Raw genomic sequence first — 25,502 nt, 5'->3', positions numbered from 1 at the left:
TAAGTGAAAGCTAATATACATATTTATGCATAGAAATGTTATTTCTGTCTCCATCTCCCTCTTCCTTCTACACATTACCCTCTCATACTATTAAACTACAAGAACAGTACTTTTATCTCATAGTTGCTTCTTTACTGTTCCTACACCCGCCAAACTGCCTCCTTGTTTGCAGGGAACTGACGGTTTGCTTAGTTCACCCCCACATTTGCTCTGCTAAAATCTATTATACAATGCATATATCCAAGTATGTCCTTTCTGGTTGAGTATCACATATAATATTGTGTAGGTCACAATTTTGTTCTCTATGAATTAGCAATTTTTAATGTAATGTATACTGCATTTCTTTGAACTGTGATGTGGTTATTTGATTTCTTATGAAATATAAGTACTGTATGACAACCTGTATTGTATATTCTTGTGCAATGACATCGAGGTTTAAAACAATATGTTGATTAAATTGTCTACCGAGTTAACACATACATACATAAACTATCTATATTACCCCATAGAGACTCCTCTCCTCCCCACCCCTGAATCCTACCTTTATTAGTTTAGAAAATAACTAGATGCTCTTACCTTCCACAAGCAGCTCTGGTCCAACCAACATTTACTGCTTTATAACCTCAACTTTTAAATACCTTGGCTTACATGCTAATTCATCCTTATTGTTTGCCAACAGACCACTCTCAACTACCATTACTGACTTGCAAAAAGCACAGCTTCCATTAAAGTTTCACTTTCTTTCTGATATATTCCTTCACACCAGTACAACCCCCTTTATCATAATTACAAATTCTCAATACTCTGTAGTCCACACCCCCAACATTTTCTAGCGTTCCTACACTTCCTCCCCTCCAACTTTGATGATAAAGATTATTGTCTAGGAAACTTTCACACCTGCAAGATGAACACTTTTCCTACCCTCTATAGTTTCCTGTGTACCCTCCATGCAAGGGGGAGATGCTACTCAGGCATCTAAACCGACTTCATTATCTCAGACCCTCAGATGTTCAGTGAATAACCTCTTTGGAGCGAGTTCATTCTCATGACAAATACACCATTGCTGAAAAACTGCATCATACTGTGACTTCTTTTATAAATATGTACATATTTATGAAGCTCTACACCAGTTAGCATATTACAAAAAAATCAATAATTAAATTAATAAATATTTAGTCAGTGTATTCTCTCTAGCATCTAATCACCAACATGCAAGTGTACAATTATTTTGTAGAGGGTGCTCTGGAAGGAAAGAAACAAACAAGTCCCTCTGAAAAAGTAATACTTCATTTATAAGATGGTAGAGCAAGCTGCTGAATTTATTAAACTGATTCACACATTTCCAGTCTGACTCTAGGCAACATTAGTACCTAGGATGCATTTGTAGTTATGTGACCAGGATCACTTATTAAGTTTGTACTGACTTTGATAACCTTATTTCAGGATTTGTATGTTGCATTATGCCTACCTTTGAGGTTAGTATTTTGAAGAGGGAAGCATATATTGTCATGCCAAGAAGTACCATTAATGCTGAGCTTGTGACCCAAAGATTCACAGTCTGTATGCCTTTTGCAGTATTCTATGGAAGATGTCTGGCTTGAAAAGAAACCTTTGGAACACTTTTTACAGACTGTATTGGTATGAGGGGTACCTATGTCAAAAAACAAAGAAATGTAAACATATTTTAATTAGACTAATTCACTTCTGTTAACTGTCATATGTAACTTAAGCATGCAACCTACACAGTTAACACATGTAATGCATTAGTTAATTAATTTTATGATATGGTCATATGGTCAAGTGCTGAAAAGCAAAATGGAGATACAAGTTTAATCTTATTCAAGTAAAAACAAATATTGGTCAATACTAAACATCAAATGCATTGGTAAAGGATTACAGCTATATGGTAGGAAATGTGTGCGTATGTGTGTATATACCTATATATGGGTCTACTTCACTTTATTGAATTAATACAATACTGAAATGCAAATAGAGACAAGAACATCAAAAGTTTGCAGGAACAAAAGTACACATCAAAAACTAAAGATGTGCCAGTTCTGGAAATTATATCCAGAAATTAAATGCATATGCTATGGACAATACTAGCAATAGCAAGGAAAGTGGTAATGAAAAATTGGAAATTGGAACATACTCTCACATTTAGAAGTGAATCTGTTCATTTAGCCAAACTAGTATGTGATAAAGACATTTCCACTATAAAACTGAGAACAAAAAAATCTGATACAAGCTAATTGTTTGGGAGAAACTGAAATCTTTACTGGAGAAATACTGAATGATACATACATACACACACATACACACACACACACATATATATATATATATATACTATATATATATATATATATATATATATAATATATATATATATTATATATATATATATATATATATATATATTATATATACACACACACACATTGTATATAGTTTATTAAATTTGTTTTTGTACATATAGTTGGTCTTTGACATTTAAAAAAATAACATATTTGAGAAAAAAAAAACATACAAGGTAGAACTGTGAATGGAGATAGTGGTACCGTGAGGATCAGGAAATTTACCATTTTCCTTACTGTAGTGCGATCTCAAAGTTCGTATAAATAATTTGCAGGGGTGCGAGGGGCACAGCCTCCCACATGATGGGTGTAGGGGGGCTTACACCTTGCAAAAATGTAAAAAAAGGTAGGTGTGTGTGTATGTGTGTATATATATATATATATATATATATATATATATATATACACACACACACACACACACAACTGTGTTAGTTATTTCATTAATTAAACACTCTTCCTGCATCACTACATGCTATGTAGCAGCATACCACTATCACAGATGTTACGTATCACACACCTGGCAAATAGATGCAGAGGCCAGAGAGAGGGAGACTATTTAAAGAACTAACACAGTCGTAGAGCATATAATGAAAGAGTGCACTACAGTGAGGAAAAGTGCAGAATTACCCGATACTTAACTGTACAGTTTGATCTTGTAAATTTTGATGTACACTTTCGTTCTTGTAAACTTTCGATGTTCTTGTCTGGATTATTTGCGTTTCAGTGTTGTGTTAATTCGATAAAGCAAAGTAGACCCATAAATAAATATATACATGTATGTGTGTGTGTATATATATATATATCACACCCACACACACACCCACACACACATACACACACAGATATACATGTACACACACACACACAGATATACATGTACACACACACAGATATACATGTAAACACACATATATTAATAGAAAAAACTACAAAGCAACTAAGACAAGTAGTATCACTCACAGAAAAATACAGAAAAGGGAAAAAAAGAATCAAAAATTCTTAGAAAGATAGATGTGATAAAAGCAACGCACGGTATTAAAACAGACCAGGATTTATCATACAGTATTTTAATAAGAGACTAAAAATATTAACACAAATAGAAAATACTTAGGGATTATACAGATAAACATAAAGGGAAAGTACAAAATTAACAGTTCATTGTTGACAGAAATTTTTATAGAGAATTGGGAAACAAAGCAAAAGAAACAGACAACCAAAAAAGTAGAAATGGGTACATTTTAGATAAGTATTTATGAAGACCGTGTTGTTCAGAACAACGATGCTTAATGAATACAAGAATTAAAAGAAACAGTAATGAGCTTTAAGACACAGACATAGGTTGGTACTAGACTATCAGCCCTAGGGCCTATATAAGCCTAGCTATAACAATTCCCTGGCTATTTCTTCCCACACCATTTACTTCCCTGGACTCCTGTCTAGCAGGGCGACTTACGTGATCGCCGGGGTGAATTTCCTTTCTCCCATCCAATCAAGGTTCCTTTTGAAGAGGGCCAAAGAGGCGCTCTGCTTGACATGTATGGGCAGTCTATTCCCAGAGTCTGGGGAGTCTCTGGGCCAGGAACCTATCCCTCCAGCAAGTTTTGTTTATTGTGATGACAAGATCTAGATCCCTGGAGCGTGTGGCTCTGAGGGATTTGGATTTCTTAAAGTGTAGCATGTCCAACAGCTCTGGGTTTGACATGGCCCTGTATGTTAAGCAGAGATCGCCTCGTGAAAATGGATTAAGTGACAGCCAAATAAATCAAAACAAAATTAAGAAATGCTGCAAAATGGAAAACCCAAGGCTCAAATGCAGTGCCTAGCATCTGGTTAAACATGTTAACACATTTACACAAAGATTTAGCCTTGAGCAAAAAATACTGATACATCACACCAAATTGCTTAACAGAAAAATGATACTATTGTGAACTTGCAAGCCCCACTAAGAACTGTGGACCAGTAACTTGCCTTCCAGCAATATATGCATTATATACTGGAAGGGCTGCAGAAAGAGTTGACAGCAATCTAGAAAAAACAGTCATGGCTACAGAACAAGAGGGTAATAAAGGAAAATCATATGGAACAGAGAATCATCCATTGTTAAAGTCATAACATAGCTGTAAAAGGGGAAGGAATACAAGTTTGACATGTATAGATTACAAAAAGGTACTGAACAGCATCCTTCATTAGTGGATAATGGAATGCTTTCAGATGTAAGAGACACAGCCTACATTGATAATTCATACTGCAGTGACTACGAAACGGTGGTAAGCCAATTTACAGCTAAGCCATGAAAAAAGATAATCGTTATCCTGGGCATAAAAGATAAAAGGGGATATCCCAGGGTGATTCTTTGTTGCTGCTGTTCTGTTTTGCCTTTAATCCATTAAGCTGTTTGCTTAATAGATCTGGCTATGGTTACAACTTAACTCAAAGAACCCAACCTTGTTCAAAGACCATATCTTTTTGTGCACGATTTAAAACAGTATAGTCCATAAGATGCGTATCTGAAAGGGTTAGCATAATGGTTAAGGTCTTCACTTAAGACATACAAGGTACAGGGTTTGATTCGTACCTGTGATTATTGGCTAGGCTCGTCATTGTTGGCAAACTGATAGCTTAGTATTTACTTCTGAACTACATATGGTTATGACTCTCAGATTACATAAGAATGTCCTTTGGTCTTGATAAATGTGCTAAAGTAACACTTACAAAGGAAAGATGCAGCACCAAAAAAAAGGAATTTGATATGAAACTTGAGTAGAAGGGGGTGTATAAATACATGGAAATAGATGAAGGGTCTCCAATAAAATATTAACAAATGAGAACAAAACTCAGTGAAGAATCCTTCAGCAGGCTTCAAACTATAAAATCAATTTGCTCCTCATGTACTAAGTTATGGCTTTGGTGTGGTTGACTGGCCCTAACACTGGATCAGTAGACAATGGTTCATGCTTATCAAATGATATATAAAACCGGTGCATATTAAGATTATGCTTCTTATGCTCTGAAGCAGGTATGGGGCACCTTGAAATAACTACATCTATAGATCTGCGATTGTGGGATTGCATGCATATTTGCTGACCTCATCAGATCCGAACATAGTAAAAGTTCTAAAGCATGAAGAGAAGTCTAAGACGCCATCTTTTTTTACATTAGCAGAAGCACTGTGGAATAGACTGGGAATGGAAATCAAACCAGAAGTAGACAAAAAAACAGGCAGCAACTAAAAGTGCCAAACAAAAGAATATAAAGAAAAGAACCAGAAAAGGAAAGGGAATTGAAAAGTCCATAAATATAGTACCAAGTACAGAGAACTTTTAGAACTAAATATTAATCAAGATTTGATCCAGAAATGGCTAAAGAGAGGTAAATTAAAAGATGGAAGGCTAATAATGTCAGCTCAAGCTAGTGGGCTACATACACATTGGTTTACATAGTCTATAGAAAAAACTGGGAGAAACAAATGCACGTTCTGTAAAATGGAACTGGAAACATCTGCACGTCTCATTGCTGAGTGTGATGTACTCAAGGCTCAGAATTTGGTACTATTGCATTGGGGATTGTGAAAACACTGCAATACACAAACAGCTGAGAGGTATTGGAAACATCAACATCAACTGCAAATCACTATTGAAAATAATGAAGTTTGTATCACATGGGGTCACCAGTATCAACAGTTCAAAAAACAGACACAAGAAAAACTGGTATAGTAGTCCAAGAAAAAATGAGGTGTGTTCATCACTGAAATTGCTACACCAGTGATTATAGTGTCTTTATGTACTAAGAGACACAAAGTCATAAAATACCAGCATCTGCAAGCAGAAGAGCAATGTGGACGAAAAATATCCATATAGTTTCAATAGCAGTAAAAGTAACAGGGCTAATAAAAATTAATTTACAATTGTAAGTAAATATGCTACCAATACATGTAACCTTATATGAACTGCAGAAGGAGGCAGTCCTGGGTAGATTGTGGGTGCCTTTAGAGCAAATGAAGTATGATCATTGTAGTATCACTCTCATTCTCAGTGGTACAACAGGCTGCAAGTTCCATTCCCACACTAGGTAGATGGATAACTGACACTGCAGAACAAGGATAAGTGGGTGTTGCACTCTTGAGTATGTTGTCCTTCAGAGGAGACATTAAACCGAGATCCCATCTACTTAAGTTGACAGTAGCTCAGGTGGAAGTAAAAGATCCCACAGTACCTAGTGAAAGGAGTACAGGAAGTTAGATCCCACAGTACCTACTGAAAGGAGAAGAGGAAGTGCCCTGTACAAATGTCTCCTACTTGTATAAATAATTTCTATGATTTTCCTTGGAAACACGCCACTTGCCTAGTGGGGTTAACCTGGTCAACAAAGGATATAAGTTAAACAGGCACTAATTTCATTAACTATAATCATATCCTGACTTAGGTATGGGGCCCATTCCTGTCACAGTATTAGAAACCCAAAACATTTGGTGAAATTGAAAAAAGGCAGAGGGGTAGATAGAAAAAATTAGTTCCCTATTATACGATCGAAGACGCATTCTTTCAAATGTGTCTTGATCGAACTTGAAAGCACGAAATGGCAAAATACTGAAACTGCACACAAGCGAATTCTTTCCCTGGGAAAGAAATCACTTGGCCACCTTCATTATTTTGCCGTTTTCATCACTGTAGTGCGATCTCAGAGTTTGTTTATTTAAGTGGGGGGGGGGCAAGGCCCCCCACTTTATGTAATATTTTCAAGTTTTTTTTTTTCTTTTCTTTTTTGGAACAGCGATTTTTTTCCCCTGGGGGAAGAAAATAAAAAAAAAAAAAAAAAAAAAAATTTGCTGTTATAAGTGCTCGGGATTGTGAGCTTTCGCCTACATGGGGTTGATAAATCAGCGCTCGCTTTTTTAAGTGTTCGCTGACTTAATATAGACCCGAAAAAATTAAGTTGGTTTATAAAAAAATGAGCCAAGGTGCAATATTTAATTCCAAAGTGGGTGCATTAGAATATGCATCCCTGGTACCTTATTATTTCAAGAAAGGAAAAGGAGGACTCTGTTGCTGAAAATAATAAAAGTAGCACCTTTGAAACTTGTCTCTTTCATGGGACATTTCCTCATGCTGTTCTTGAAAAAGGTAATGCACATATGTGATGTCTGTGTGTGGGTGCATGCTCATGTTAGCTGCGTGGCACACTTCCTCCTGCGATTCCTGAAACATTATACACATATATGTATGCTGCATGAGTGTGTCTGTATTTGTGTGTATGCATACATACATATATATATATATATATATATATATATATATATATATATATATATAAAAATATACATATACACATATATATATATATATATATATATATATACATATATATACATATATATACATATATATACATATATATATATATATATATATATATATATATATATACATACACACACACACACACACACACACACACACACACACACACACACACACACACACATACATATATATACATATATACATACACACACGTACATGTACATATGTGTGTGACTGTATGAGTCCCAGTGCATAAGGCGTGTGCATTACAAGGCTAGCTAGTGTTACTTTCTCAATAAAAGGCAAAGCATACTTTATTGTACTAAATCTCCATTTATTGCATAATTTATTAAGTATTTCAGTGTATTTATATTTCTTGATTTTAGAAATTTTACTGAAAACTGTACAAAAAGAAGCTCATTGCAAACCTTAAATAGTTCATTATATGATAAGGCAATATGCACGTTTACATAACTTTTTACATTCATCCATCTTTCTATGCTGCTTACACCTTCCAGTCAGGGTTATTTATGTAGATGATGTCATTTTGCTGAACTGCAGTTTGCTATTCACTGAAACCAAATAATCCATCTCTTCTGACATTTATGCAGTCTGTCCAGTCAAGAAAAGGACTACTTCTGCATTCTACCTCACAACCTCCTCATTAGACTGAATGGGACCAACACTGACCCTCGCAACCCCCTCACTGGACTGAATGGGACCAATACTGAGTGTCTGCATGTGATAAAATTGATAGGTGCCCTCAGGGTGCACTATAATAAGGTGACTGTTCCACTTTAATTGGTCCTCTGAACCTGAAAGAACTGTGGGATATACTCAGAGCCTCCCTGAATGTCAGCTCCACACTCCTACCACAGAGTGAATTCAACAACCCTTTAAAGGAGTCTCATTTCTGTCAACTGTATCGGAGATCCCATCCTTCCTGTCACTGCCCACAGCTTGTGATTATAAGTGAAGGAAAGGAAAGAAACTGAATGGCCAACAGACATCATCATCCTATAATTAAGTGCAGATTTCACCAGCTTAGTCTAGTACATTGCCTGCAGCATTGCCACTGTTGCACCTATCTCCTGGTCAGGCTCACAACCCCCCCCCCCCAAATCACTCTTGAACAAAGTCCTAAGACATCAAGCTTATCGAATGATTCTTGTTAAAGTAGTTACTACCTCCTCAGCTCCAAACAGAAAGCCATTCTTTCATAGAATAGATCCATGTCCTCTAATTTTCAGATGTGGTTTTCATCCCAATTACTGAATTTTCATTTTGCAGGAAATCATACGCGCCTGAAGTCAAGAGGATATGGCAAACAATAAATGTACTGCAAATCTCACACCTTCAGACTTGTTGTTTTCCATTCCTAGGCTGCACAATAATAGCATGTTAAAAAAATGACCTGAAGTGGTTACAAGGGATATCATTTACTGAGTTCTATGCCCACTCTGAATGCATACAAAATAATGCCAAGACTTCAGACCCAAATCTTGCAATTAAAGGGACCAACTGGCAGAAACACAGTAGCCCTGGGACTCCATACAGTTACAGCACCTTCCATAAGGCATTCCAGGAGGCATGTTTTCTCCCAGTAAACAACATTTATAAACAATTTACTGGCAGGCTTGCACCACCATTCTGATATCAGTGCAAGGACAAAGAACTGACCTCAATCATCCATTCCAGGATGGAACACTTATCTATCCTGGTAGAGAGGTTCAGTTATCAAATGAAAATTATTTTCCATCACCCTGTTAAAGGCTTTACCAGGGAGGCTGGAGAGTGTGATGTTCTATATTTGTAACACACTTTCCTGTCCACCTTCTTAAACATGTAGTCAAAGCTGCAAGGAAGACTCAACCAAGCTAGAGTCTTCACTGTGTGATACCTTAGACCTCCTGTAATGCAGGCCCATGAGATATATGCAAATGGTCTCTTAAGGACGTACTGGTCTTGCAGTTGCATGGTTTCTGAAAGCCCCCCCTTTTTTTCTTTTTTACTTTTTAAATCATCATGGGTACATTTAGGATACTAAAGCCAGAGTCCACTAGCTGTACACATCTCATTCCATTTTTCTGACCCTGTCAGTACAGCATAAATAGATTGCTAGGCTATATTTTAGAAACCTAAAGCTAAAGATCAAGCTCAATATCCATAAACATTAGGATGTCTGCAAAATATCCCTAATGACTTCTACACTAAACAATAAAATGTCACACAGACAAACTAGAAGGCCCAGCCAAGCTAGAGTTTTAACTAAATACTTTGATCCACCTGTAGTGGAAGTCCATGGGATATATGCAATTGACCCCTTAAATCCATACCAATGTTTGAGTTACATGGCTTCTAAATGCCCATGACTTTACTTATTACTTTTCAATTCTCTATGGTACATGCACTCCAATAAAACCAAATTCAACTGTAGACTTGCCAGGTTTATTTCTGACCTTGCCAGTACAGCATAAGCAGATTAATTGTCTATACTTTCAAACCAAACAGTAAAAGGTCACACAGACAAACTATTGTACTTAAATAACATCCAAACCAAAGGGAACCAAACAACATCCAAATGAAAGCATCCGGCTTGATTTTAAGACTCTAGCTTTGTTGGGGTTTTTTTGCAGTTTTTGCTGAATGGTTTGTCTGTGTGACAGTTTTATTTTTCTTAAACATGGGTAACTTCTCCTTGCTCCACTCTTATGGTGGACTTTTGGACATCTATCTCTCAAACGTGACAATGGTTATGACAGAAAGGCATTTCTCATGTGTAACTATATGTACAGTGGATATAAAAAGTGTACACACCCCTGTTAAAATGCCAGGTTTTTGTGATACAAAAAAATGAGACCACAATAAATCATTTCAAAATTTTTCCAACCTTTAATGTGACCTATAACCGGTACAATTCAACTGAAAAACAAATCAAATTCAAAACATAAAAAAATGCACAATAAGCTGGTTGCATAAGTGTGCACACCCTTAAACTAATACTTTGTTGAAGCACCTTTTGATTTAATTACAACATTCAGTCTTCAGTCTTCTTAGGTAGAAGTCTATCAGCATGGTACATCTTGACTTGGCAATATTTGCCCACTCTTCCTTGGAAAAGTGCTCCAAATCTGTCAAATTGCGGGGGCATCTCGAGCACAGCCCTTTCAGGTCAACCCACAGATTTTCTATTAGATTCAGGTCATAATTTCCCTCCACCTTCACTAAAGCCCCAGTTCCAACTGAAGAAAAGCAACCCCAAAGCATGATACTGCCACCACCATGCTTCACCATGAGGATGGTGTTCTTTTGGTGATGCGAAGTGTTATTTTTGCACCACACTTACCTTTTGGAATTGTGGCCAAAAGTTCAGCCTTGGTCTCAGACCATAACACATTTTCCCCACATGCTTTTGGGAGACTTTATGTATTGTTTTGCAAATTTTAGCAGAGCCTGGATGTTTTTCAGTGTGAGAAAAGGCTTCTGTCTTGCAAACCTACCTCATAGTCCTGACATAAGGAGAATAAGGGAGATTGTTGCCACATGTAGTACACAACCAGTACTTGCCAGAAATTCCTGCAGCTCCTTCAGGTAGGTCTCTTGGCAGCCTACCTGACCAATTTTTGTCTTGTCTATCCATCTGTTTTCGAGGGACGTCCAGTTCTTTGTAATGTCACTGTTGTCCCATATTTTCTCCACTTTTTGATGACTGTTTTCGCTTTGTTCATAATGCTGTGGAATTTTTTTTGTACCCTACTCCTGACTGATGCATTTCAACAATGAGATCCATTTGATGCTTTGTAAGCTCTCTGCGAACCATGGCTTTTGCTGTAGCAGGCAACTGAGTAAATGTAAGGAAAATCCTTCTAGGACAGCTGAACTTTATTTGGGGTTAATCTGAGTCTCTAATTGATGGCAGGTGTGTACCCAAGAAGAATTAATGCTATAATTAAATCAAAAGGTGCTTTAACAAACAGATTTGTTTGCTTTTCAATTGAATTGTACAGGTTATAGGTTACATTAAAGATGGGAAACGTTTTGAAATTATTTATTGTGTTTTTTTTTATATCACAAAAACCTGGCATCTTAACAGGGGTGTGTAAACTTTTTATAACCACTGTACATACACATAGGGTTTATTCTTAATACAAGAGTGTTAAATTTTGAGATGCCCCTTAGGCACATCCCTTCCTAGCTGTATCCTTATTTATTTCGTCCTCACAAGGGCAGTACATGCATCTCTGGTATATCGTATGCTTGTCAACCCACCAAGCACAAGCATTTATCAAAAACTGTGACGTTTGAATTGAAGACAAAATCATAACTTGACTGGTTATGCCATCATCTGAATTATCAACCTACTTTTCCCCCATTTTCTACACGGGGTTGGGTTGTCATGTCAACTGTCGCCATCTCTCTCTATTCAGTGCCACTCTTGATACTCATGCCCGTCTCAGGTTCTCTCACACAATTCATCCACATCTTTACAGGACACTCATTTCCTTTTGCCTTTTTCCAGTCTGTTCCAAATCATCTTCAGATTGTCTTCCATTTTTCTGCACATGCGCCCAAAAAACCACAATCCGTTCTTTACCTTTTCTGCAACTGGAACTACTTTGGCTTCTGCTCGTAGGTCCTCATTTTTTCATCTGTCACACAGTGTGCATCTTACCACCCATCTTAAGCACTTTCTCCATTACCTCTAGCTTTCTCCACTTCTCTGCCTTTACTGCCCAGGTTTCTGTACCATACAGTAGTATGGGTCGCACCAATGTTTTACGCACCTTACTTTTCAGCTCCTTTGGCATTCTTCTGTCATATACTACACCTGACACTCTGTGCCATTTGGCTTCAGCCCCTCTAATTCTAGCTTTGACCTCTTCATTCATACTTCCCTTCTCCTTACCACCCCTCCCAAATACCTGAAGCTGTTAACCTGTTCCAGTTTTTCAGCTTCTTCTAAACTCCACTATTTGCTGCCATTAGAGCTTCCTTATCTGTACTCAGTTTCATCCCATGTGCTTCCGGTTTTGCATTCCACTCCCCTTTCCTTTGCTGAAGTTCTTGCTCAGAGCCTGCCTGCAATGATGCACATAGTCTGCACTAATTCTAACAATGTTTCTGGGACTTCAAACCACCGCATGCCTGCCCAAATCAGCTTTCTTGGGACCTTGTCATATGCTTTCTCCAAGTCTAGGAATGCCCAATTATTCTCTTTCCTCATCTTTAGCTTCTTCTGTCTGTTCCACTGCAAACACTGGGTCAGTTCTGCATCCTGATCTGAATCCAAACTGCTCACCACAGTAGATGGTTGTTTATACAGCTCTTCTCCCTATAAGGCACCATGTAGAGTCTGTGCTGCAGCACACAGCTCCATTCTTTTTGGTGAGCTTGAAATGGAAACACTCATCATGTTTTCTGGAGGTGGGAGGAACCCCAGAGACCCATGGAGTACCAAACTCCAAAGAGGCATTGGCCAGAGGTCACGATTGAACCTTGTAACCTGTGCGTGGGAGATGAAGACCTTAACCATTATGACAACTGGTTTCAACCAATGTGATTATGCCACTTCATTCCTAATCAGAGTTTTGTGTTTTCTTATTGACTGCTGAATCAGTGATTGTTAAACAGATTCAGAGTACAACTTGATTTTTAAAATATAAATAGCATGCCAGCTGATGCACCTGGAATGGAACACAGTAAAGCAGATGATGAAACGGCCACAAGGAATAACACAGGAATTGTACGCAGAATGTCTTATCAGGTGAAAAATGATCGGGTCTTCAACAAATCACACAGGCCACTAACAGATGTTATACTAATACAGGAAGACAAAGTGCAAGTAAATTGCAACCACTTGTAATAAAGGGTAGGGGTGGTCATCTCTTTGAGCATAAACCTGGTACAGGTCCTGGCAGATATGGAGAGCATGCGATTGCTCCCCATCAGTGTTTATGCTAAGAAGTATTCTGCCAAAAAAATTGTAAAAAGTTTTGAAAAAAGTTTCCACATTACAGTTTCTTAAACTTGTACTCAAGTTCTTCTCATTGTATACCATTTTAGTTTTGAAAGCAGTCAGTCCACAGGTATGAAATGTAGCCATTATCTAATCAGATAATTAAGTGAAGCTTTTGCATTTTGCATCTCAGACGAAATACTGAAAGCAGTCTGTGTCTTGCATTTGTGACAGTGTAGCCAGTGTCCTAGGACATGAACATGGCAAAACTAGTAGCATAAAACCTACAGGGACCACACATGAAATGTTCCATCCCAAAGTAGCCTTTGATGTGGCTGGCCCTAAGGTTAACATGGGTATGCCATTTCCCAAACAATGGCAGATGAAGACTTTGTAAAATGTAATGGTGGTCTAATACAGTAGCCATTAGTATGAGCATGCCCCTAGCCATGGGTGACAATGTGGTATAAGGTGGCTTTGAATGCTACCTGTGCACCATTGACCACATATGCCAATCATAATATTATCCATGGACTTAGTTGTCTCCCAGGTGGCCTGGCAGTGCTGGTCCGCATCTCCCCAGAGGTCAACAATGCCTTTCATTTCTATTTCAGCATGTGCCGCTGTGCATGGTGCCTGGATTCCCACCTTGCACATCTGTCGGTTATGGCCAAGAGCTGCCATCATGTCTGGAGAAAGCTTTGACAGTGGGCAGTTCCAGGCACCACTACTATCCTACCACACAGTGGATATCTGTAATTCAGGATAGTGTGCTGGTCCTGGCACTACACCATATCTATGTTGGATGTGGGTGTGCTAAGTTTAGGCTCACCAAGGAAGAAGACAATGCAACTATGCCCCGAGACTATGACTCAGGTTGTGTGGAAGTTTCATAATCACACCCTGTGCAGGTACTACCAATTGTCATGGTCCAGCTTCCACAGGTGTCACCATAGTAATTAAGTTTCCCTGTGGCTATAGGATACAGTAAATAACTGTATGATAGTGCCTGCCTCATTCCTTCTTGCCCCACAATATGCATGGTAATGACAGTTGGATTCATGCTAGTAAATAAACACTTACCAGTGCTGTCCCCAGAGTCCGAATACCTGAAGTAATTGAGGCACACAGGTAGTTGTTCAGTGTGAGCTACTTAGTCTGGTCAGAGCTGCTTCATAGCTTATGCATTAAAACTACCAATCCATCTGGTCTACGGGAGAGATATGTGTCATCTGGAAAGTCCCAGTGTCCATGTCCATCTCCATGCTATGATGCCTGTGTTATTACTGCCCCCATTCAGGGATACCAGAAATGACTCAGCATCATACTAGAGGGAATGCTTCCCCTGGTTGATGCACTGTCTACCACCAAGGTATGTATCTTCAATAAAACTCATCTTATAATGTTCACATGACTCCGACATTGACGTGTGGTTCAGTTCCTCCCACCTATGACACTGATCATGCACCCGTGGGCCCCACACATGACCTCACAGAGGCTGGACAATGCCCCTCACTAACTGGCATCACCCAAATGTCCAGGCTACCTGTAGCAAGACATTATTCTCTGCACAGCTAAACTTTCTCTACTTTTATCTTCCACAATTGTGGTAAGTTGTGTGTACACCTAAGACAGCATAAGAGCATAGTGTTGAGAAGGTTACGTGTAGGTCAAGGAATGCAGCATGACACATGGACTGCAGCAGCAGCATGGCTCATGACAACACTGATGTGTTAGACGGGGCTAAGTGCACCATGGGGACCATATGATGGACACAAAAGTCAACTAGTGTTTAGCCTGGCATGAGGAGGTAGAGGTGACCTGTGTAGGGACATAACTGTTGTATGTTACTTACAGGGATCCACTGTTTTGTTATTTTGTAAGGGTGCTTAATTGTCAGCAGGTATGTGGTAGCACATGCATGCATGGAGAACATGGAAGGTAATGGAATATAATAGCAAAGCAACATATGTGAATGCTTTCTGCTGTCATGCCTGTGGCAAGGGGCACAACTACTAGTGAGTAAGTGGGTGATCCAGTCTACATTTGCATCCAGGTAACGTTTACATGGCAACACTGTTATGATACCATCTCTCCATTCTCTTTAAAATGGTTTCCTCCCACGCACAGGCAGGCATGATATCAAAAGTAGTTTAACACACAATATGGCAGACTTGATGTGGGGGTGCTGATTGTCTTGCTTCAGCAGGATATGTAGACAAGTGTATAACTGCAACTGACTATGGCAGCAGAGGACTGTTGTAGGCAATCATAATAATGAACAGTACCATTAACATGGGCACCTTAATGCTGCAAAATGCATTGAGAAGGGCAATGTGCAGATGTGTATGACACTGCTAATGTACACTTTAAGCAATACTGTTGACCTCTGTATCAATTGTGAGCTCCCTCCTGTGAAACTGCTCTTGCTAAAGGTGACGTCAGCTGCTCACAGAAATGTCATCATCTTCTTTCGGCTGTTCCCGTTAGGGGGTCGCCACAGCGGATCATCTGTTTCCATTTCTTCCTGTCCTCTGCATCTTGCTCTGTCACACCAACCACCTGCATGTCCTCTCTCACCACACCCATAAATCTTATCTTAGGCCTTCCTCTTTTCCTATTACCTGGTAGCTTCATCCTTAGTACCTTTAGCCCAATATACTCAGCATCCCTCCTCAGCACATGCCCAAACCAACATAATCTTGCCTCTCTGGCTTTGTCTCCAAACTTTCCAACCTGGGCTGACCCTGTAATATACTTCTTCCTAATCCTGTCCACCCTCATCACACCCAGTGCAAATCTTAACATCTTTAACTCTGCCACATCCAGCTCTAACTCCTGCCTTTGTCAATGCCACTGTCTCCAACTCATATAACATAGCTGGTCTCACTACCCTCTTGTAGACCTTCCCTTTCACTCTTACTGGTACTCATCTGTCACAAATCACTCCTGACACTCTTCCCCACCCACTCCATCCTGCCTGTACTCTCTTCTTCACCGCACTTCCACACTCACCGTTACTCTGAACTAATGATCCCAAGTATTTAAAATCAACCTTCGCCACCTCTACTCCTTGCATCCTCACCATTCCTCTATCCTCCCTCTCATTCACAAACATATATTCTGTCTTAGTCCTGCTGACCTTCATTCCTCTTCTCTCTAGAGCATATCTTCATATCTCCAGGGTTTTTTCTCCACCTGTTCCCTACTCTCACTACAGATTACAATGTCATCTGCAAACATCATAGTCCACGGGGACTCCTGTCTGACCTCGTCTGTCAACCTGTCCATCACCATTGCAAATAAGAAAGGGCTCAGAGCTGATCCTTGATGTAACCCCACCTCCACCTTAAACTCATCCGTCACTCCACCGCAGACCTCACCGCTGTCACACTACCCTCGTACATATCCTGTACCACTCTTACATACTTCTGACACTCCCGACTTCCTCATACAATACCACAACTCCTCTCTAGGCACCCTGTTGTATGCTTTCTCTAAGTCTACAAAAACACAATGCAACTCCTTCTGACCTTCTCTGTACTTCTCCATCAACACTCTCAGAGCAAACATCGCATCTGTAGTGCTCTTTCCTGGCATGAAACCATACTGCTGATCACTAATCATCATGTCCCTTCTTAACCTAGCTTCCACTACTCTTTCCCATAACTTCATGCTGTGACTGATCAATTTAATCCCTCTGTAGTTACTACAGCTCTGCACATCACCCTTATTCTTGCAAATCGGTACCAAAACACTTTTTCTCCATTCCTCAGGCATCCTCTCACTTTCCAAGATATCATTAAACAATCTGGTTAAAAACTCCACTGCCATTTTACCTAAACACCTCCATGCTTCCACAGGTATGTCATCTGGACCAACAGCCTTTCCATTCTTCATCCTCTTCATAGCTATCCTTACTTCCTCCTTGCTAATCCACTGTACTTCATGATTCACTATCCCCACATCATCCAACCTTCTCTCCCTCTCATTCTCTTCATTCATCAACCCCTCAAAGTACTCTTTCCATCTCCTCAACACACTCTCCTCGCTTGTGAGTATATTATCACCTTTACCTGCTGCACATCTTTCCTAGAATCTGCTGCTTGAATTTTCTTGCTGCAGGTCTGGTTTCAAAAATGGAGGATCAGTTGGCTGTACTAAGTGTATAAGTGCTTGTACATGCAAGATGTACATATATGCATGTTGTACAGCTATGAGATGCTAGGGTGCACTACACATGATTCATACTCCTATATGGTGCCAGAATCTCAGGCTGCCATCTTATTTGGATATATATTCATGGTGATGATCCTCAGACAGGTGGTGTGCAAAGGGGATCAAGTGTTTGCCACATGCCCTTTCATTAAGATGAATGCCCGGCAAACCATCTGTCCAAGATAAACATCATTCCATTTACTGGTGAACAATGCAGACACTGGTACAATGGTCTATGTCAGTTGTGGGAAGAAGATGTGAGGCAGGAAAGCCTCAACCAGTATACTATGTATTTATTTCTACTGTATACAGCTCTGCCTTTAATAAACTGCTTTTCACAGAACTGTTTCTAATACTACTATTTTCTCTGGCAAATACCAGGATATTTCAGACTGGTACCTGTAGGTAAATGTCAATGCATTGAGAGTGCAGTAGTTGGCACCTATTCTGGTGCAGCAGTATGTTGTTCTGTGGGGCAATGTACAGGTCTGTGACCCCTGGGTCTGTGGTCACACGTTCATCCTTCTGTTTCACTGTACATAACAGTGATGCTGTAGAAGGTTCTATACCATTGCGCCTGTGTTAGTGTAGCTGCTTCAGCTTCCTTGTGCATAATACCATTAGTGTAACTACCTCCATTACACTGCACATACCTGTGGCAATTGTAGATTACTCTCCTGGACATGGGCACCATGACTTGTTATTGCTTATTTGCTGATGCACACCGTAGTGCATCTCTCTTGAGCTCTTGAGTTGTGGGAAAGATTTCAGGTTTCTGCTTGCTTGCTTGTATCCATCTATATGTGGAGGTGTAGTATTGCACTGTCATCTACAGTTCAATCACAAATGTATGCGATATATCCGATATATATTGTATAAAACTGTTTTCTCTTTTAGCACTGGCAGAACATAAAATGACTATTGCTGGCAGCTGCAAGAGGCAGAGATTTATGACACCATGGGGATACTTGCATCTCATGCCACTTCCTGGTTTATCTGCCATAACAACCATGGGTCCTTATCTCTAATGTCATTATCATTTATACAATTTGTTAACAGGGGTAGAGCACTGTTCTCATTGGACCAATTTCAGTCTCAGGCCAGAAAGTGAACATATCAAATGGATAAAATAAAATAATTAATAAACATGCTAAAAAACAAAGGAATAGTTAACAAACAATAAAAAAATAATTTAAGAAGACAGTCAACAAAACTACTACTACTACTGTGTGCAATATTTACATCAATTAGAGTAGTGACATGTTAGGAGTTAAAGAAGGGATACTAGTGAAACAGACAGGCAGTACGTGTTGGAAATTAGGTTATGTGAAATGTACCAGAGCATTTACAAGCAGACTGTACTGCGAGATGATCCACAAATTGTACCTGAAAGGAGGAGGAGTTAGAGAAGAATAAGACTTGAGGGAAGATCCCACCAGAACTTAGATCCAAGGTTGTTAAAGGAACAGTTAAAGCACTGAAGTCTGACTTTAAGTGCTTAGAAGAGAGGCCTTGAGTGGCTATATGATCTAAGGTTATATGATGGAGGCTATCCAAGTAAGCTAGAGGACAAACAAGGCAGTGAGTTTTCTTTCAGGAGTCATAATAGTTGGGAACCAAGGAGGTAAAAAAGTGTATGAGTGAAGCACTGAACCTCAGCTTTGTCAGACATAAATGTACAATTCCCCAAAACCAATACACATCTACATGTCTCTATGGGTTTTATACAGTAATATGCACAACAAAATACTGTTGCATGACAAAAAAGGGCAGTGCTTTTAAAGAGTTCTTAAATTATCTAACAACTGAACTTGTTTCACATGCAAGCAGGTAATGTTAGAGATCCTCCAAATTAGATTCCAGCAATAGACAGGTCACAAACTGCCAGATGTACAGGTTAGTACTAGAAGGGGCAGAGACATAAGAAATCAAACTGCCACCATTTGCTATATAATGAAGAAAGTAAGAAGTTCTCAAAATAAGTTTGCTTCTGCTTTAACTATTTTAAAGACTTTGACTGTGTAGACCATAACAAGTGGTAGGTTCTTACAAAATGTGGACACTGGGTCACTATTTTCTTCCTGGGGAATCTGCCTACAGAAAAAGGAACAACAGTTAGAATTAAATATGTATAACTAATGGATACGACCTTGTGAAAAAGAGAACAGTGTCACCCTACTTATTCAACTTATCTGTTGAATATATCATTGTGAAATGCAACATTAGCTGTATCAAATGCGGGAATCAAAATTGCTGAGAGAAATATTAACCTCAGATATGATATCACATATGATAACACACTATTGGCTGCAACTGAGGAAGAGCTGAAGATCCTGGCGATGCAGATGAAAATAGAAAGTACAAAAGCTGATTAGTTGCACAATGTCAAAACTAAACTTATAAAATCTAACTCATTTCTTTGCAAACAGATGAAGGATAGGCAATTACATTTCATTTTCATGGACTGAAAGATGTCTGCATTTGGTGACTGCAACCCTTAAATTGATGAAGGACTACATTAGAAAACAGATCAGGGGCATTCACACATACTTTGAATTAATAAAACCACATTTCTTTTAATGTCTCAGCGGCATCTTCTCCTTTAAAAAGACACATGCGCATGCACTGTGCATGCTTCTTTAATGCAATGCACAAACCAATGTAATGTATTCATGTTCTGCATAAGAAAAATGCATGCAGAATTTAACCTGCAGTAGCACAGCCATTCTTTCCTGCATAAGTTTGCCTTTTTGTGTGTCATGTGGAATTTAACTTGCAATAGCATAGCCATTCTTCCTTTCATAAGTTTAAAGCTTGTGTGTCAAACAGAATTTAATTGGCAGTGTCATCACTGAGTGCATGTGTGTAAAGGGCCACAGTTAAGAATAGCAAGTACGTCAATAAACTTACTAAAGCTCAAACCTTGTACCTTGGTTACAGAAGACAATGCCCTGAATCCTCTACACCAGCTACCTGAGTAACCTGACTGCTCAAGGATTTATGTGTTTCTGTGGAAACAAGAGCCTAAATCTTCTACACTACCTAGCAGACTGTCAAGTAATTGTGAGTTTCAGTGCATTTTCAAGGAATTGCGAGTTTCAAGGGAAGAGAAGTTTACTGCTGCTGCTTATGCTGTCTGTTTTCAATGTACAACTGTTTTGTTTAGCAACTGACAGTTTGTGCTGTAGCATTTGAAAGCAATGTCAGTAGCACAAAAGGTAGCATACTTGCCATCAGTGCAGAATGCTGCGGGTTATATTCTCACATGTGGGTGGTTTGCTGATACCGTCTGCAGTGCATTTTAAGGGGGGGGGGGGTCCTCCTTTGGATGAGATTAGAACTTGCTGGTTTGCCAGCCATTTCATACTGCAATATTACTAGCTTATCAACTTTTTTTAAATGTAACACAGGAAATTAATTCTTCATGGGCAGCAAATTTGTGGTTGAAACACTGAAATTTAAAGCCGTTTGTCAATAGCAACCGCTTCATTAGTTACAGGTTACTTTAATGTAGAATTGTTCCGATAACTTTTACTTCTGTAGAGATTGTGCTTATTAATGGATACTAGTAGACTGTAATGACAGATGTTTGTGTGGCCTTTTATGGTTGAAATAAGTCGATTTGTCATTATTGGTTTGTACATTTTGTTTCATTGCTTACTGAAAAAAATGATCAAAACTACCAATTTAAAACACATTCTAACAAGTGGTGCTGTATTATACAAGGAGTATAATTTAATACAATCAGCAAGGTAAATCCAAGAACACATTATTGTATGTATGGTCCTAAAATGTGTGCAAGTCTATGGTTTAAAAACAACCAAAAGAAACTTTTTCTGCCACTGGTCAGATGCATTTTCTTTGAACGTGGGTTTCAATGCCATTTTGAAAGCATGTGAGTTTCAAGGGTAGAGAAGTTTAGTGTTTATGCCATGTCTGCTTTCATTGTGAGACTGTTTCATTTGTTTCGCAAATGGCCATCAGTGTTTGTGCTATAAAATTTGAAATAAGTTTTAAATTAAATCTAAATATCTGAAATCATTGTAAAAGTAAAGAAAAAAACAGTACGCAAACTGCCAGGTTTGAGGACTGTTTATGGTAACTGGGGAGAAACAGTCAAGCAATGGGACAATGGAATGGCTGGGGGTCGGGCACTGCTGTGAGAGTGGGGCTCCTGTGGTGCAGCCTGATCCATTACCATACATAGGTCGCCATCTGACTATAATCTGGCTCTGCACATAGCCAGCACTGCTAGTAATGTTAGTAGCCTTCTATTACTCTTTGGTTTTAACCTTTTTTTCAGTGAGTTACTTGTATTTTTTGGGGGGGCAGAGGAGTGCTGTGCATTAATGCAGCCCCCTCTGAGCCCCTAGTCCCCAATACATACACTTATTATTCAACATTCTACAACCATTAACCTCTCTCGGTGAGGTCCACTGAATTCTACCATCGTAGAGACAGAAAGTGAACGAGTATGGAAGCCACCACTGCTGTCCCCACAGGCAGGGTTGAACACAATGGAAATGGCCTTTGTCTACAAGCATGCCATTCCTCTCACTCCCTAATACAGAAATGTGAGAAGCTAAGCCTCACATTTTCTCCTTGACCCTACACTAGCTCCAACAGGTGTCAAAGCTGCTATTCAGGCTCTGGTTGCCAGGGTTATAGTCCTCTGTAGCAACAGAACTGTTGCGGAGAAGTCCATTTTTAAGTAAACCACTGCCCTTGTACAGTAAGCATTACACTTTAATAAGCATGCAAACGGAGAGACTCTGTGCATCTTCATGCTCCATCTGGTGCAGCAAGGTCCTCAGGACTCTAACTTTTGTGGGTAAAATTTCAAAATGTAAACGTAGCTCATGGAAGTCTGGCTTTTGTTAACAAGTCTTTCACAGGAGACCCAAGGTCTCCCTCCAAACCAGCTGTTCAGATGCAGACAAGCTCCAGTTGGACCACTATCAGTGCTGACATCCGTTATGCAACACCATAGAGGTTGATAGTTATGCATGTTTCTACTGCTCTTATTCTTAGCCAATGCAGGAACAAGTTGGATCCCTTAGTTAATCAAAGGAAGGCTCACAACTTGCATGGACTGGGATACTTCCTTGTGGAGAGACTATGAGTTTGTCAAAAGCCTGAAGCCTGGAAAGCTGAATAAAGTACAGAGTTCTATCTAACTAGTTGTGATGTAGAATCATGTTAATGACCCTCCTGCTGGTCCAAACATTGGTTAACCTCCCGAGCTGTCAGCTTCTGGCCTGTGTCAAAAGCTTTCAGGTTTTCCCATTTTATCTACTACATGAGCAGACTGATACTCTGGAAAACATTTAATGGACTTTTGTCACGTGACTCCCCTTAGGCAATATAAACAGTACAACTGTGGAACAGTATTATGATCAGACAATTAAAGGAATGCTCAGAAAATGCTGATGTTGAGATAATGAATACGAGCACTTTGCACTGACAAACTCAGATTATTTTTGATCTGCAAGTGGCAGAAAAGGTATGTGGAATGCATAGCCCAAAAGAGCCACATCTCCAGTCAGAGCATAATATTCCAGTATGTGCCACTAGCAGGTCTACATGCCTTCACGTGAAAATGGAAATTTTATCAGTGTGCTCATCAATGGATAGCTGAAGGGAATATCCCAACATCTGCTCAGTGCATAGGCCTATAAAGTCAGTCAAAGTTAATTGCTACATTGTTAGAAGGCATTTATAGATTCCATAGCCTGTATGTTACCCCTTATTTAGTTAACCAATATACTGATTGGCTCTACTTGATTTTAAGATGAAATTATTATTATTTTACAAATTGTTTACTAATCACTTGTGACATGTTCTGCAGTTAATACAGGCAATGCTTAATGGTAGGTTCTCCTACAAAGCAGCGGAGTACATTCTCTTGAATCAGTGTCCTTTTCAAATATATTATTGTAATGTCATGTTTTCTTGATTTCCTTAAAGATTATCCTTCACCCAAATGCAGTCCTGGAAGGAGCTTTTAGCATCATGTTTCAGGCATGAAATAAGCCACATTTCTCAAACTGCTGCTGTCATTTATTTTTTTGATCAAATGACCATGAAAGTAAGCACAGCCACTTTCTTTTGTAATGCAAAAGTAACAAAACAGAAATTTTCATACATCATTTCAAGCCCTTTAATATATATACCCTGTGGAAATTGACCCAAGTTCCTAATATGCATCTCAATCTTTTAGTTTATTTTATGATTCTAGTAATTCCTTGCTTGCATTCTCGAAAGTATTACAATAAGAGAAGTATATATCAAACAGAATGAGTCCCAACACTGAGTCCTGTGGGACATCACTAGTAACAGGTGGCCAGGTCTAGATAAGCAGTGTGTACCGTTTACCCTCATCCATGCCCCTGGTGACTTTCTCAAAGAAGTCCACCAGATTCAGCAGATAAGACCTCCCCAAAGCCAAATTGGGTATGGTCCAGTGTTTGGAGAGTGCCTAAGTTGTTACTGATCAGGTCCTTGATAATTCTCTCAATGACCTTCCAGATAAGACTGGCCAAGCATATGGGTCTGTAGTTCCCTGGGTCAGCTGATGGGCTGGCCCCTTGTGCAAGGACTACTATTGCAGTCCTCCATTCTGTGCAAGGACTACTATTGCAGTCCTCCATTCCTCTGGTACAAAGCCTGTCCAGAAGCTATGGTTAAAGAGGGTTTTTAGTGGCCCTGATAGATTCGGTTTTAAGCTATTTAAGAAGCATCCCGGAATGTTTGAGACCCATGGAGAGTATGTTTTTAGCTTTAATGAGCACAGTAAGGACCTTTTCCCTCATAATGACCAGTTTGGGTGTGATAGAAGGTGATGGGGGGAGAAGTCTGAACAGAACTTGTTGGCCAGCAGGTTTGCTATAGTTTCAGTCTGGTGTAAGTGTTGCCATTCATGAGTAACTTGGCACATTGCTAAGCATTTCCCCTGAGGTTACAAACTAACGAAAAAAAAAACACGTATCGCTCTCTTTCACCTGGGAGGCTGTCTTTGCCTCATAGTTTGCTTTGGCAGATTTGACCAGCTCTTTAATTTGCTTGTTTAGACTGGGGAGTGTCTTCTTGCAGCAAGTTTTTTCACAGTTCTTTCTTGCCTATGGAGAGGATTTCTTCTTTTTTTTTTTGAATAGCATGTTTATGCTAGGGATCCACCATGGTGGTTTATTTTTACCAGTAATCATAGGTTTGACTGACAGATACTGCCTCCTCTATGCATTATGAAAGGGGTTGCACAGTGCTTTTGTGTACAGCTCAGAATAGGCCTCAGTGTCATCTGGGATTAGAAGAGCTTGGAAGTTTTATAAGCTGTCACCTAGTTTGAGGTAACTGGCATTAGCATGTTCTTAACAGGTTTGGAGTTTGATGGGAGTTCTAGGTTAGTTTTAATACTAAGGGAGATCATTCTGTGGTCAGATCTTACCAATCTTACCAAGGAGGAGGTAATGCACAGGAGGGAGCAGCATCCCCCATGTTCGTGAGTACTAGGTCTAGGATATTTGTACCTCTAGTTGGGGAGCTAACCAGTTGCTCACATTGATGAAGTCCAAAAACCTCTGAACAAGTGAATTATTGACTGCACAAGTCTCCCAGTTTATGGAGGGGTAGTAGAAGTCACCCATAAGTATGGTGTTAGGCTGAATGTTA

The 25,502-nt window shown here is 39.3% G+C and overlaps 1 protein-coding gene across 1 annotated transcript in view; it reads right to left on the bottom strand.

Moving 5' to 3' along the window:
* Nucleotides 1–25,502, bottom strand: part of LOC122798185 (tumor necrosis factor receptor superfamily member 11B-like) — an 81,245-nt gene that overhangs the window by 15,744 nt on the left and 39,999 nt on the right. Inside the window, exon 3 of the mRNA XM_044066928.1 lies at nt 1,469–1,651. Coding sequence (XP_043922863.1) covers nt 1,469–1,651 — 183 coding nt within the window. The remainder of the gene's footprint in view (nt 1–1,468; nt 1,652–25,502) is intronic.

Source organism: Protopterus annectens, chromosome 3.part1 (genome assembly GCF_019279795.1).
Source record: "Protopterus annectens isolate FY-2018-M chromosome 3.part1, PAN1.0, whole genome shotgun sequence".
Classification (NCBI taxonomy): Eukaryota; Metazoa; Chordata; order Ceratodontiformes; family Protopteridae; genus Protopterus; species Protopterus annectens.
This window is presented reverse-complemented; position numbering and strand designations above follow the sequence as displayed.